General features: G+C 38.7%; 1 protein-coding gene across 1 annotated transcript; it reads right to left on the bottom strand.

The window, feature by feature from the left end:
• Nucleotides 1–3,210: 3,210 nt before the first annotated feature.
• hcst (hematopoietic cell signal transducer) lies at nt 3,211–15,866 on the bottom strand. The gene is made up of 6 exons (XM_072912918.1): nt 15,827–15,866; nt 8,032–8,075; nt 7,738–7,808; nt 5,262–5,282; nt 3,703–3,846; nt 3,211–3,626 (listed from the first exon to the last, which is right to left on the bottom strand). Exons 3-6 carry the CDS (start codon nt 7,781–7,783, stop codon nt 3,583–3,585), a joined length of 255 nt encoding a protein of 84 aa, XP_072769019.1. The 5' UTR covers nt 7,784–7,808; nt 8,032–8,075; nt 15,827–15,866; the 3' UTR covers nt 3,211–3,582.
• Nucleotides 15,867–16,144: the final 278 nt, after the last annotated feature.

Below are 16,144 nucleotides of genomic sequence, written 5' to 3'. Positions count from 1 at the left end.
TCTATGACACAACAACAAATAGCAACAGAGCAGTAACGTGCGGTGAGGTTGATGGCTGGTGAGGCACTGACTTCAACACAGTCAGATTTACAAACATATGAACCCTAAAGAGTATCTTATTCACCATTTGATTGGCAGCAGTTAACGGGTTATGTTTAAAAGCTCATACCAGCATTCTTCCCTGCTTGGCACTCAGCATCAAGGGTTGGAATTGGGGGTTAAATCACCAAAAATGATTCCCGGGCGCAGCGCCGCTGCTGCCCACTGCTCCCCTCACCTCCCAGGGGGTGATCAAGGGATGGGTCAAATGCAGAGGACACATTTTTTCAAAGTTCTTATTTATTTTTGTTTCAAAGAAAATATTTCATGTATTTTATTGGATATTTATTTTATTTTTGTTAATTTTAAGAAAATGTTAAACTACCTACCTCCTGCTATTATATAAGCTTGACCGATAATAAACGGACCCAGCCTGTTTCAAAAAAACATTTGTGGACCTTCAAGATTTGTACTTGAGGACCCCTGATCTAGGGTAAGCCAATGAAGAACATATTTTCGCTTGTATTGGTGACCTAGCAAATAAGCGACATTTTCATGACAGACATGTTGAAGTGTGATGATAATCTCTCATCATTTCTGGTTTACCAACACAGATGAGCGCTATAGCACGATCTCAACTGTACACAAATGTTTCTGATGTGCGGGGGTAAATGTGTGGGAACATAAATGAATGTTTAAGATGGACAAACACTTTTCAAGCGTAACTTGTGGACGACAGAGCAGACAGCGGACACGAAGAAAGCATTTGGGTGGTGTTTCTTTCTATAATTCTATGGACCATGGCTACTAGGGCTGTGAATCTTTGGGTGTCCCACGATTCGATTCAATATCGATTCTTGGGGTCACGATTCGATTCAAAATCTTTTTTTTTTTTCAATTCAACACGATTCTCGAATAAAAAAAGATTTTTTTCCCGATTCAAAATGATTCTCTATTCATTCAATACATAGGATTTCAGCAGGATCTACCCCAGTCTGCTGACATGCAAGCAGAGTACTAGATTTTTGTAAAAAGCTTTTATAATTGTAAAGGACAATGTTTTATCAACTGATTGCAAGAATGTAAATTTGTTTTAACTATTAAATAAAACCAAAAATATGACTTATTTTATCTTTGTGAAAATATTGGGCACTGCTATGTTGAAATTGTAACTAATATTGATACTGTTGTTGATAATATTCATTTTTGTTTCACTACTTTTGGTTTGTTCTGTGTCGTGTTTGTGTCTCCTCTCAATTGCTCTGTTTATTGCAGTTCTGAGTGTTGCTGGGTCGCGTTTCGTTTTGGAATTGGATTGCATTGTTATGGTATTGCTGTGTATTGTTTTGTTGGATTGATTAATTAAAAAAAAAAAAAAAAAAAAAAGTTTTATAAAATAATAATAAAAAAAAAAATCGATTTAAAAAAAAAAAGAGAATCGATTCGGAATCACACAACGTGAGAATCGCGATTCGAATTCAAATACATTTTTTCCCACACCCCTAATGGCTACTCATGCACACATACTCCTGCTCCCACCCATTAGCCACCGCTACAGCCCACGTGGTATGAAGGACAACAGAGCAGCACCTGAGTGGCTGGCTCCCCTCCTGTTGCAAGTTTTGTGGTTAATGTGTGCTTATTGGGTTTTTTTCTCGGTCCCAGTCTGTGACACCTCCTCCCACAGGAGCCCAGTCTGAGATCAACTTTTTTTTTTTTACACTCATACCTCCCCAGCATCTACCTTTCCCCCACCTTTTACTGGGCGCCGTTAAGTGGCGACCCATCCCCGTTCCTGTTCTGTCTACTTGTACAATGTTTGCTGGTCTAATCTTGAACAGGTTTGTGGTGAAAATTAAATGTCTTTGTACTTATGCCGTGACAATAAAGAGCACACTGTACCAAACCATACCATTTTGATCATTAATTACAATGAATTAAAACAGTCATGAGTATGTGCTTTTCCTGCCATCTAGTGTCTACTTTCAAGTCTGTGCGTGTGTTTATTAAACGATTAAAACAACACGGTATTTGTTTCACAATTTTTGTTGAAATCCGGGACTTTTTGAGGTTACAAGGAACACTTAAAACATTGATGACAAATTTATAAAATCACAAGTTGCTTAAATGGTTTTGAAATTTATAAAAAAAAAAAAAAAAAAAAGCTTCAAAACATCGCTGTCGTGAGCTCAGGCATTTTATCCCGCAACCATCCCGAAAAAGCCCAAGAAATCCTGCAGGGACTGATAAATATACACAAAGGCTATTCAGCTCGCCAAATTCGGCACCAATAAAAACTATGTGCACATTTACTATTTATTATTTATTGCTCATGTTTTTGTTTTTCATTGTCTTTTACTTGGACAGCATGGTGAAACAGGGGTTCGTACTTGTGCCTCACAATAGGAAGGTTCTGGGTTCAATCCCCGGACTCGGAGTCTTTCTGTGTGGGGTTTGCATATTCTCCCCGTGATTGCCTGACTTCCCTCCGGTTACCCCGGCTTCTTCCCACCTCCAAAGACGGCTGATTGGCAACACTAAAGAGTCCCTAGTGAATGAATGTGAGTTTGAATATTGTCTGTCTATCTGTGTTGGCCCTGCGATGAGGTGGCGACTTGTCCAGGGTGTACCCCGCTTTTCGCACAAATGCAGCTGAGATAGGCTCCAGCACCTCTGCGACCCCGAGAGGGACAAGCGGTAGTGTTTTACTTTTGTAGCTGTATGCAGAAATGTGACCACTGAAGTGGCAGCTGAATGCATCAGCTCTTTGAATGTATTTTGTGTTCTTTGACGTGTCCCTCTTGTTTTCATGTGGTTTATACTTTATTTTTGTGGAAATGTTGTATCTGTACTGCAACCACATAATTTCCCCATTGTTGGACAAATACAGTCATATCCTATTCTACAAATTTTTTTGCAGCAAACTCCTAAAAATCACTCCTGTTTTACAAGAAACTAGCAAAACACTTTTCAATATATATGTAAAAAACAGTGTAAAACATACTATAAGTACATAACTGTAGAAACATAAATGACATAATTGTAGCAAATCAAAACATGGTAATTACACCGTACTTAAAGACATAGCAAGCAGCCAACTATTTGCCATGTGGCCTGGTCAAAATGTTGTGATCAGGAACGTAGATTTTCTAAAACACATTTCCTGCTAAAATCGACAATGGTAACATGCAGTATAGGGATATCAATCAAATACGTAATCTGAATGGGCTAAAAACAATAACCTCTTTTGTTGTTTGGCATAACAATATTCAAGACACATTTTTCTATCGCGTCACGGCTGCATCTCTTGAGCTTACTGGTGTGTGTAGGTGTGTGAGTGACGAGGAAAAAAGCTCTGATTTGCTTGGGGGTAACTATGCAGGTTTGTGCAAAAAAACTGAATATAAAGCAACTTTTTGGTGGGAGCGAAATGACAGTTTTATATTTGGTCAATTCACATTTGTTATATAATAAACAAAACAAACTAAACATGTACATTTCAATTTGTACGTTTACAGTAAAAAAATAAAAACAAAATAAAAATCACGTCCTGCGTTTGGCCTGGAAATTCATATACACTGTTTTACCTGTGAAGAGATGTCAGATGGGACAATATGTTAATGAATCACCTTTGCTGGAACACACGCACGCACCCACACTCACCCTCCTTATGAGGGGGCTTTTTTGGATGTTGATTGATGGTCCATCGGTAGGTGAGGAAGACCAGGATGAGGGTCAACAGTACATCTGCGCTAACAATGCCTGCAAGCAGGCCAGGCTGGATGTTGTAGCAGGAAACGGGGTCGTCTGACAAGTAGACAGCACACAACACAAGGAGAGTGGGCGCACTGAAAGATGACTGGAAACAATGATTCAAGCCTGCAAGCTGTGCAACTGCAATTGCACCTACACTAATAAACATATTGTCAACCTTAACACTATTCAACAGTGCTATTCAACTAGTGGCCAGGGGGCCAAATCCGGCCCGGGAAGGACACTATACCAGGCCCCGAGTCCGGTTACAAAATTGAGGGACAAACATTTTTGCAGCAATTTCCTAAAAACACCAGTGCTCCTGTTGTATAGAGGAACTTGGACCACAGTAAACACTTTGGCAGATCCTTGCGTTGACATTTTAACCTTGCTAGCAAACATAGAACACTGGGGTCCAAACTTGTGATTTACACAACTGAGGCGTTCCTCAAAGCACTCCTTTATGTCCTCTCCTTTTTGGAAGTAATATGATTTATGTAACTAAGGTGTTGATATAGCTTGTTTCTGCAAGATCAAGTCAGTAGTCAATTGTTCAACTTCTTTAGATGTATGGTGATCCTCAAGGTTCCATTTTCTTTCTTTCTTTCTTTAGTTTATTTCGAACATGGACACACTTACAGCATAATACATCACACAATTTCCTATCATTTCACTTTACATCATGTCCGAAAAGGAGTAGGAAGAAGCAAAGCTTATTTAACCCGACCGCTTTCCCACTTCAGAGCGTTTATAAATATATACATTCATTTACTGACTTTTTTATATTAAAATGACACTCGTGAATGAGTAATACAACAGTTTTGTAACATATAATTAATTCAGTCATTATTAACATACTGAAATGAAGAATATATTATTTTCAATAAGGTTGAAAGTGTTTCTTATAATTCCTCTTTCAATTTTAGGTCCTCCTTTTTTTCATCATTTGGGCTACCGGTATTCAACTACAGGCCCGTGAATTCAGTCTTAAAACATTGTGAGAGACTCACATTTTTGCAGCAGATTCTTAAAAACACTTAAGCGCTGTCATAGATACGATCTTTTAACTGGCTTTTTCACAGAATGTCTTTAATTGAACTGACAAAAAAACATATGTCAAAATTGAATGTCGACTGTAGAGGATGCTGATTCTCTAATAGTGTTTTTCAACCACTGTTCCGCCGCGGCACACAAGTGTGCCGTGAGATACAGTCTGGTGTGCCTTGGGCGATTATCTAATTTCACCTATTTGGGTTAAAAAAATTTTTTGCAAACCAGTAATTATAGTCTGCAAATGATGTGTTGTTGTTGAGTGTCGGTGCTGTCTAGAGCTCGGCAGAGTAACCGTGTAATACTCTTCCATATCAGTAGGTGGCAGCAGGTAGCTAATTGCTTCCATCAATCCATCCATTTTCTACCGCTTATTCCCTTATATACCTCACAAATAGTGTTGATGAATGTGTACATACCTGTGAATACCACAGTTAGGTCTGGAAAAAAAAAGAAAAGAAACACATCACACTCACTTTTTAAGTGTGCAGGGCCGCCCCGCCCTATAAACAGCTGTGGGACCCCATGATCCGTGGAGGCTCAGATTTTGCGTGAAGAAGTACAATTCAGTTCAATTCAAATATGTTTATATTCAAGATAATATAGAAATTTCACATGAGAGGGTAAAAAAATTAAGGTTGACTGACCTAATGGGAAAGAAAAGTGTTAAATATCGCCTACCACAGGGAAGCCAATTCAAAGCTTTTACGCCGCTTCAGCATTAATTGAAAAACAAAATGCAATAAATGGGCAACAACTATGACAAAACAAGTGTTCTTTCGGAATTATATTTTTAAGTAAAAAGGTTTGGCTACGAAATAAACTTAAATATTTTTTTTTAGAAATACTGTCATAAATCTGCAATGGGGCAGCGTGGCACAGATGGTAGAGCGGCAGGCCAGAAACTTGAGGGTTCCTGGTTCCGCTCTCCGAGTCACTGCTGTTGTGTCCTTTGGCAAGACACCTCACCCACCTTGCTCCCACTTACACCCACACTGCTATAAATGTAGCTTAAAGGTGCCATATGTAATGATGTTGCCAGAAATGGTACTGCAATCACTGTCAAAATTATGTAGTACCCTCCTACTCTCCCTGACTGAGGTTGCCAGATACGCTGCCGAATCCAGCTCGATCGACTGGGCGACTCCAAGGAACTTCAAACTTCCACTGCCTCTTACTAGGGGTTGAGATGCTGGAACCATAATAGCTGAACAGACAAGCGTTTTGTCAACAACAAATCTCTAACCAAGACGTTTTATGCAGAAATTTGGCTATTTTGAGGAAGAAGTGCGCCATACCTGCGTACAACATCACAACAGATGGCAATCACATGGTTATTGTCAGTACTATCAGAAAACAAAGATTAAAACTAACTACAACCAACGCTAGCAACGGTTATTCTGGTGAAAATAAGTAGAGCATGCTTAGCAGCCTAATATACACCCAAAACTAAAGAGGAAGCATTTTAGCAAGGTATGCCTATAGGCTACACGAATGAGGAATTATTTTATCATGTGATCTGGCTGTCTCCATACATTCACGTTGCATTGATGACAGCCATGCGAATGTTACAACTCATTTCCTCAGCGTGTCAGCATATTGAGAACGAAATAGGCACCGACACTACCCATATCCACATAGGTCTTATTTGTTGAAAGTATATTTTGCCCTGTCAGTTCGAATACACATCGACATACAGGCTAACGGCTATATATTTCCCCAGTTAGCCTGTATGTCAATGTGTCATTGAACTAAGCACCGTCACACTAAGCATTCGTTGCATGAACATACTAGCTTTGTTAGACAAGATCATACACTGTATTGGACAATGTAGTTTACATACGAAATGTCCATTTCCATATATTACAAATAATAAGAAACACGTGAATGCCTGACTTACCTATCAAGTAGGAAATTAGCAAGTTTGGCGTCGGATGAAAAAATCTTCTCCGTCTTCAATCGTCTCCATCTTTCAAAGGCATCCCTGATACAAATCCTCGTTTTGTTCATGGCTTTGTCATGAATAAGTTGAGAATCGTAACGACGCCTTTTAGATTTACTAAGGTCTGACATGTTTAGTAACTTTACCAGTGGCAGTAGCTCGATGAAGAAGGCGATGCGTAACTGGCAACTTGGATGTGACACACTCACAGACTTTCTAATTGGTCAAACGGTAGAGGGCGGGACATCAAAATGAAAACAATAAAGGGATTTCGGGGCTGTAAATCTAATTTTGAAATGAGCATATCTCGACTGAACTACTGTTATCACTTTTCGAGGTATTCGAAAAGAACATGATTTATTAATGCCTTTTGACATATCAGGGCCATTTAATGATGACTTGACATGAAATTATTACATATGGCTCCTTTAAATGTAGATAATGGGTTTTTCAGTGTCAAAGCCTGTCTGTATTTTGTATATTAAATGATGTATATTTTAACTGTGGGTCCCTATCCATAAGCTCTACACTTCTAGGGATTCCCTTTTTGCAAAACAGACTCTAATATTAACAAAATAAACAATCATGCAATATAAAATCATGTCTGTAAATAAAGAGCTTTGAGTCATAGAGAAAAAGCGCTATATAAATATAATTCACTTCACATGACGGTGGTCGAAGCGATGCCAAAATAGCATTAAAATAATTACATTTTAAGTTTGAATAAAAACAGTATGAAAATCTTTTGGCAAAAATGTATAAGTGAAACATTTCTGTAAAGGGGGAGGGGCTCAAACTAAAATTCTTCTTTGGACCCCAATTCAACCAGTGCTAGAAGTGTGGAACAATTGGTTTAGGCTTGGGTTAATCATTTTTGTAATGTTTGTGGTTTCATCTTCCTGCATAAAAAAAAGGGTGCTAACATTCTAGCCAGAAACAAAACTAACACTTACTGCAGAGTATGGAGACGAGCATAATAGATACTCTCCTGGGTGTCATTTTGTTCCAAGTTACTGCAGGCTTTCTAATGGACAAAGAAACAAGTTATATTAAAACATTGTTAATGTAATGAACTATTCTATTGTTCTACAGTATTATATATTCTTGTATTTATACTTTCCATTTTAGATTGAAAGGTCATGAAATATGATGCAGGTAATTCTTCCATATAGGAATTTCAATGATGTTGAGTCTTATATTTGAATTCCCTCTTTGCCATCGTAAAAGTATTAAAGACATGTTCTTACTTCGTCAGCTGCTGTGCCTTCCACAAACCAGAAGAGGATGTGATCTGAGAATGCAGCGGTTACATTTTAGTTGATTTTCGCTAATGACGTCACATTATGCCCTCCCCCTTGTGGAAAAAGGGGTTTTGATAAGACTGTTTATGGGCTGTCAAAATATTGCATTTTTAATCAAAATAATTGCAAGGTTTTTTATAGATTAATTTCAATTACTAAATATAAATCACTAATTTTAAATGTATGTTTGTTTCATTTTGCATTAGCAAAGAGAGTCAAGACAAAAGGGGATATGCACTTAACACGTGTATTGAACATATTTATCATGATAACAGGACAAGCGGTATAAAATGGATGGATGGATGTTAACAAAAAAGAAACAAACCTTTATCCACATTACTGTGGACCTCTTTTCAAGCTTGGAATTAAATACAGGTTGGATAGTGATGTTGTTTTTTGTAACAGCAGAGGGCGCTGTTAATACATGCAAGTGTGTATATTTATATATACTGTACCTGTATATTGTAAAAGCTACTGCAAAGTGGAAAAAAAGACTCTTAAATGACAATTTTTTTTATTTTAATTCAAATCCACCCCAGCTTCTACTTTTTTTCTATTACATATTTTGAATTTTTTATTCATTAAATCATGTATTTATTCTTCTTAATTTTACTTACATTGTGTTTATTTTATGTGTCTTCTTCTTCTGTGAAGCCAAACATATCATTAGGCAATTACCAACAACCAAGCATTTACAATTAACACATAAGTTTAACGGCGTATTGATACTGAGCATAGAATTAAAAGTGTGTTTTCTATTATCACATTCTTGCTACCACTTAACCTGGGGTTTTTGTGTGGGTTCCAGAGGGCCAAATTAAAATTTACATTTATATCCATAATCTGGATTTTTTTTACCTACAAATTTACTAAGACTACGTCATATGTATGAGGCAATAATATCGATAAATTACGTACGTTATTGGATCCAAAATTTAGTTTATGGGCAAGTGGGTCTATAAGGTCTGTAAAATAAGTATGGGTACTTTTTTAGGAGACACTATATTATCATACAGTATATCACGCACATTTGCTTCGGTACCTATAACATAAAGATAAGATGTAGTTGTTCAGTTAGCTTATGTAGTTGCGATCAAAAGTTTACATACACTTGTAAAGAACATTATGTCATGGCTGTCGTGAGTTTCCAGTAATTTCTACAACTCTTATTTTTTTGTGATAGAGTGATTGGAGCACATACTTGTTTGTCACAAAAACCATTCATAAAGTTGAGTTGTTTTACGAATTTATTATGGGTCTACTGAAAATGTGACCAAATCTGCTGGGTCAAAAGTATACATACAGCAATGTTAATATTTGGTTACATGTCCCTAGGCAAGTTTCACTGCAATAAGGCGCTTTTGGTAGCCATCCACAAGCTTCTGGCAAACTTATGGTAGAATTTTTGAGCACTCCTCTTGACAAAATTGGTGCAGTTTGTTGGTTTTCTGACATGGACTTGTTTCTTCAGCATTGTCCACACGTTTAAGTCAGGACTTTGGGAAGGCCATTCTAAAACCTTAATTCTAGCCTGATTTAGCCATTTCCTTTACCACTTTTGATGTGTCATTGTCCTGTTGGAACACCCAACTGCACCCAAGACCAGAGATGGGTAGTAACGCGCTACATTTACTCCGTTACATCTACTTGAGTAACTTTTGGGATAAATTGTACTTCTAAGAGTAGTTTTAATGCAACATACTTTTACTTTTACTTAAGTATATTTATAGAGAAGGAACGCTACTTTTACTCCGCTACTTTTATCTACATTCAGCTCGCTACTCGCTACTAATTTTTATCGATCTGTTAATGCACGCTTTGTTTGTTTTGGTCTGTCAGACAGACCTTCAAAGTGCCTGCCTTACTGGTGACGTTTCACTTCGTTCCACCAATCAGATGCAGTCACTGGTGACGTTGGACCAATCAAACAGAGCCAGGTGGTCACATGACCTGACTTAAACAAGTTGAAAAACTTATTGGGGTGTTACCATTTAGTGGTCAATTGTACGGAATATGTACTGTACTGTGCAATCTACTAATAAAAGTTTCAATCAATCAATCAAAAGTGTGAAGGAAAAAAGATACTTTTTTATTTCAACCGTACATCCCGTCAAAAGCCTAAAGACTGAACGCACATGAGGACGTTCCTGTCTTCACAATAAAAGTGCCGCTCCATCGCGCCTGCGCTTTCAAAACAAGAGTCTCCGAAAGCCAGCGCAAACAAGCTAGCAAGCTACGGAGTTTGCCGCCAATGTATTTCTTGTAAAGTGTATAAAAACAAATATGGAAGCTGGACAAATAAGATGCCAAAAACCCAGCACTTTCATGTGGTATTAGACAGAAAGGAGGAACTTTTCTTCTCCTCCATTTGAAAACGTGGACGTTATCATCACTACTGTCTGATTACAATCAATGCAAGTCATCAGAATCAGGTAATACACCAACTTATGTTCTTGTCTTCATGAAAGAAAGGAATCTATATGTTAAACATGCATGTATATTCATTAAAACACCTTTAACATGTCAACAAAAACAGCAAAATAAATAAATATAAATTATATACTGTATATATCAATGTATGTATATATATATATATATGTGTGTGTGTATATATATATATATATATATATATATATATATATATGATATGAGTGTGTATGTTACTCATCAGTTACTCAGTACTTGAGTAGTTTTTTCACAACATACTTTTTACTTTTAATCAAGTAAATATTTGGGTGACTACTCATTACTTTTACTTGAGTAATAAATCTCTAAAGTAACAGTACTCTTACTTGAGTACAATTTCTGGCTACTCTACCCACCTCTGCCCAAGACCCAACCTCCCGGCTGATGATTTTAGGTTGTCCTGAAGAATTTGGAGGTAATCCTCCTTTTTCATTGTCCCATTTACTCTCTGTAAAGCACCAGTTCCATTGGCAGAAAAACAGGCTCAGCGCATAATACTACCACCACCATGCTTGACGGTAGGATGGTGTTCCTCGGATTAAAGGCCTCACCTTTTCTCCACCCATAATAAATTCATAAAAGAACCAAACTTCATGAATGTTTTTTGTAACAAACAAGTATGTGCTCCAATCACTCTATCACAAAAAAATAAGTTGTAGAAATTATTGGAAACTCAAGACAGCCATGACATTATGTTCTTTACAAGCGTATGTAAACTTTTGATCGCGACTGTATATTAGCCTATACATTGTACTATTGATACATTGTAAATGGTCAAAATGACTACCAAAGTAACTCATTGGCCCTCTATTCTTCTAATTTCTATTTATTCTAATGTCTTATTATATTCTATGAGATGTGTCAAATACTAGTCAATATTTTATTATTATATTTAGCACTAAGATTTGTCCTTCAAATATAAAAGTGTGTTATGAATAAAATGTATTACATTATTTCATACATAAATGATAAATGGGTTGTACTTGTATAGCGCTTTTCTACCTTCAAGGTACTCAAAGCGCTTTGACACTACTTCCACATTTACCCATTCACACACACATTCACACACTGATGGAGGGAGCTGCCATGCAAGGCGCTAACCAGCACCCATCAGGAGCAAGGGTGAAGTGTCTTGCTCAGGACACAACGGACATGACGAGGTTGGTACTAGGTGGGGATTGAACCAGGGACCCTCGGGTCGCGCACGGCCATTCTTCCACTGCGCCACGCCGGCCATACGCTTCCTTTAACTGTATTTTGCTTTATTTTTGTATTATAAGTGTATGAGTATTATTACATTTATTATAAAGCGTAGTTATATATCATTCAGAGCTCTATCTCAGGTGACTAATTTAGTAAATAGACTTGCCCAAGATGGTGGGTGCGTTGACGCATGGTTCCAATGGACAGCAGTGTCAGAGGCAGCACCTACCTATAAAATGCTCAATGTTTGGACACTCCTGATGCAGAGGTGTCTTTGCGAACAGGGAATATCTAAAATTAAGTTTTTAAACGCATCCATCCGTCCATGTGTATTAATATGTTCAATAAATAACAATGATTAATTATTTCAAATTTAGCACACTTCCAAGACGACGCCAAGTAACAAAGTCCAAGAGTTTTAGATTTACCCGTACAAAATGAGCTAAAAATGCTACCATAAAAGGTTAGCATGCAAACAGTTACTATACTTTCAAGATGGTGCGCAGTAATGAAATCCATAATTAATTAAAAAATACTAAAAGTTAAGACACCTCTAAAGTAGAGCCATACCTTTGCCGACAAGGAATATATTAAAATCAAGGCGTTTTGAGCAGTCTGTGTATTATGTGTAAGAAATACTTACTTAATTTATACTATATAATTCCAGGATTGCACCACGTAGCGAAATCCATGATCTTAGGTTTACTCGTACAAAATTTGCTAAAATGATAGCATAAAACGTTGCCATACTTCCAAGATGGCGCACGGTCACAAAATCCATGATTTTTAGGTGTACCCATACAAAATCTGCCAAAACAGTTGCATAAAATGTTAGCAAGCTAACATTTGCATGCTAACACGGGAACAGTTCTTATACTTCCAATCGCCCTGAGAAGGGAGATGTTTGAGTATACAGATACGAGGACACAACTTCGTTCTGCTCACGTCTGTATTGACTGCCAACAAATCAAACACCAAACATGTACAAGTACACAGTATTGCAACAAACATAAAATGCACTCCCATACTTGCCAACTTTGAGACCTCCGATTTCGGGAGGTGGGGGGTGGGGGGCGTGGTTAGGATATATATATATATATTAGAGATGCGCGGATAGGCAATTATTTAATCCGCAACCGCATCAGAAAGTCGTCAACCATCCGCAATCCACCCGATCTAACATTTGATCAGAACTGCATCCGCCCGCACCCGCCCGTTGTTATATATCTAATATAGACGATGCAAGGCATTAGTGAGGTTATAAAGCTTTTGCCTGTTAAAGAAAGGAGACTGATCCAACGCAGCACAGACATTCGCGTGCCACGCTGTCACGACCCAGACGCACACCAGTGCGCAATCATATGGAAGCCGCGCTGAGCGCACCTCCAAGCGCGTCTCGCTGCCGGCGACGGCCGGGTATATGGGCCCGACGCTCCAGCGCCATCCATTTTCAGGGCTAGTTGATTCGGCAGGTGGGTTGTTACACACTCCTTAACGGGTTCCAACTACCATGGCCACCGTCCTGCTGTCTATATCAACCAGGGTGAGCCCCACCCCTTTCGTGAGCGCACTGCGCGCGGAGTGACCCCTGTTACGCGCCCCCGGCCACGGGGGTAGCGGGCAGGTAAGCTGCTTACCTGCTGCGCGTGACGCCGGCCGCGGCGAAGGCGGACGAGGCGGGGTGTCGGTGCGGTGGGCGCGGTGGTGACCCTGGACGTGCGTCGGGCCCTTCTCGCGGATCGCCTCAGCTACGGCTCCCGGTGGGGCCCTCTCGGGGGAAGGGGCCTCGGTCCCGGACCCCGGCGAGGCGTCGGGGGCCTTCTCCGCTCCGTAAAAGTGTCCATCTCTTTTTTTTTTTTTCTTCTGTTGTGGCATATGCAGCAGGTGCCTGCTCGTTTTTCGTATGTGGGTAACAACATTTAACTATGTATATATTGTAATGTTCCCAGGAATGTAGGCTCATAGACTTACTCGTTTGTCTCGTATTTATTGTAATAAGATGCAATGTAACCACACAACAGCTCCAATGTGCGTCTCCCCTCTTTCCCGGCAAAACTCGAACTAACACTTCCTGTCAACAACGTCACTTCCCTAACTTGCCCGGAAGTCCCGCCCCCCAGCCAAAGCCATTGGCTAACACCCCGTAGCTAGCCGCTACATCATATTTCCGAATTGGTTTAACTGCCACCCGCCTGAATCTATTTAAAATCTAATTTTTTTTAATTTCAATCGCCCGACCCGACCCGACCCGACCCGCTGATAAAATCTAATTTTTTAAAATTTCATCCGCCCGATTCGCGGATAATCCGCAGACTCCGCGGTTGTGCCCGCAAACCGCGCATCTCTAATATATAATATATATATAAGAAATACTTGACTTTCAGTGAATTCTAGCTATATAGATTTTTTTTCATTACATTCATTCAAGTATTTCTTTTATTTATATATATATATATATATATATATATATATATATATATATATATATATATATATATATAAATAAATAAATAAAAGAAATACTTGAATTTCAGTGTTCATTTATTTACACATATACACACACATAACACTCCTCTACTCATTGTTGAGTTAAGGGTTGAATTGTCCATCCTTGTTCTATTCTCTGTCACTATTTCAGAACACACACATTATACAAATATACATTATGAAATCAATAAGAAACCGGGAGCTCTAATTTGGGAGTCTGAATTAGGATCAGAAGTTCCTATATAAAGATTGCGTACTCACGTCGCCATTTTGTATTGATTACTGCAGCTGTGCACTGGATTCATTCACAAATACAAACTACAACTCACAAACACTTTAGAGTTAGGCTCCACCATCAGAATATGTACTTAAACTTATAAAGATCACATGGATATTATTCAGTGAGTTGATTCACCAAAACTAACCTGTTATACAGGAGGAAAAAGCACACAGGACGTTTCAATTGTTCACAGACTGGTCGCTCTCATCAGAATGACAAGACACTTCCGGTCTGCAGGTGATAGCATTCAATTGGGAAGAAACGCCCTACTGCCCCCTACTGACCAATGTGAATACTGATAAATGTGTAATGACAGCTCCAAAAACGAATTCAAACCACAAAATAAAATAAATAAATCAACACAAAAATGTGACACATTATGGGTGGGTCACATATGCATGTACAGTAGATGGCAGTATTGTCCTGTTTAAAAGTGTCACAACATTGCTGTTTACGGCAGACGAACTGCTTTACGGTAGACAAAAACTTGACTGCTGTTGTTGTGTGTTGTTACCGCGCTTGGAGGACATTAATGAAACTGCCTAACAATAAACCCACATAAGAAACCAAGAACTCGCCCTCGATCATTCCACAGTTATAACGTGATTGGGCAGGCATGCTGTTTATATTGTGGGAAAGCAGACGTGAGAACAGGCTGTCAACATGTCACTCAGGTCCGCATGGAGCTGGAGGGGGCGTGGCCTCCAGCTCCGCCTGAATTTCGGGAGATTTTCGGGAGAAAATTTGTCCCGGGAGGTTTTCGGGAGAGGCGCTGAATTTCGGGAGTCTCCCGGAAAATCCGGGAAGGTTGGCAAGTAGCAGCACTACAGTATTATCATACGGATTTTACATTCAAATAATCGAGTAGGTTTTTCTGTTCTTTGCACTAATAGACTTTACCTTAGTGTAACAGTATTTGAAGATGTCTCAACAAGTAAATACAAAGGTTCACCCACTACAGTAAGCCTATATTGTTTTAGTAACAAAAGTCACTTATCATTCCTTAAGATTAAACAAACTACACTGAATTAGTTCCAGAAACTGTAGTAAATACACATTTCATCAGCAATATACACAGATTAATAATTAACTACGCACAGTACCTTTCTATATATTTAACACTGTTGATGCAGTTAGCATCTGCTTCGTCATCGGCAGTACAATTAGCTTTAGCATTAGCTTGGTCATGTATAAAGCCTTGTCGACTGAAAAGACACATATCATAAAAATATACCCTTTCAAACATGTTTAAACACTATAAAGATACATTCGGGGGTAAAACTATTTACATAAAGACACGTGTACCTGAGAAGTGAGATGTTTGAGTATACAGATACGAGGACACAACTTCGTTCTGCTCACGTCTGTATTGACTGCCAGCAGGAAGTCAGGTGTCCTCTAGTATAGCTCCCAGCACAACGCGCCCCCTGCTGGAGCCGTCCAGTACTACAACAGCTCTTATTAATGCTGGCATTACAATAACATTAGCTCCATATTCTACAAATAACGGTGCTTTACTGTTGTCATTAACAATAAACATTTTTAAGTTGCGAATATAAAATGCATTGTAATACAACTCAAGAGCTTACTTTGCTACTTACAATCACTGTATTCTACTTGTAG

The sequence above is a fragment of the Nerophis lumbriciformis genome, linkage group LG04 (assembly GCF_033978685.3).
Source record: "Nerophis lumbriciformis linkage group LG04, RoL_Nlum_v2.1, whole genome shotgun sequence".
Lineage (NCBI taxonomy): Eukaryota > Metazoa > Chordata > Actinopteri > Syngnathiformes > Syngnathidae > Nerophis > Nerophis lumbriciformis.
The sequence above is the reverse complement of the archived record's forward strand: the minus strand, read 5'-3'. Positions and strand labels throughout refer to the sequence as shown.

What these genes read in the sequence shown, in the direction of transcription:
- hcst (XM_072912918.1), bottom strand. Translation starts at nt 7,783, where the DNA reads ATGACACCCAGGAGAGTATCTATTATGCTCGTCTCCATACTCTGCA. An exon ending in GCTCGTCTCCATACTCTGCA is followed by an intron (nt 5,283 to 7,737) that starts GTAAGTGTTAGT and finishes TTTTTTTTCCAG; the next exon opens with ACCTAACTGTGGTATTCACA. An exon ending in CCTAACTGTGGTATTCACAG is followed by an intron (nt 3,847 to 5,261) that starts GTATGTACACAT and finishes TCTACTTGTCAG; the next exon opens with ACGACCCCGTTTCCTGCTAC.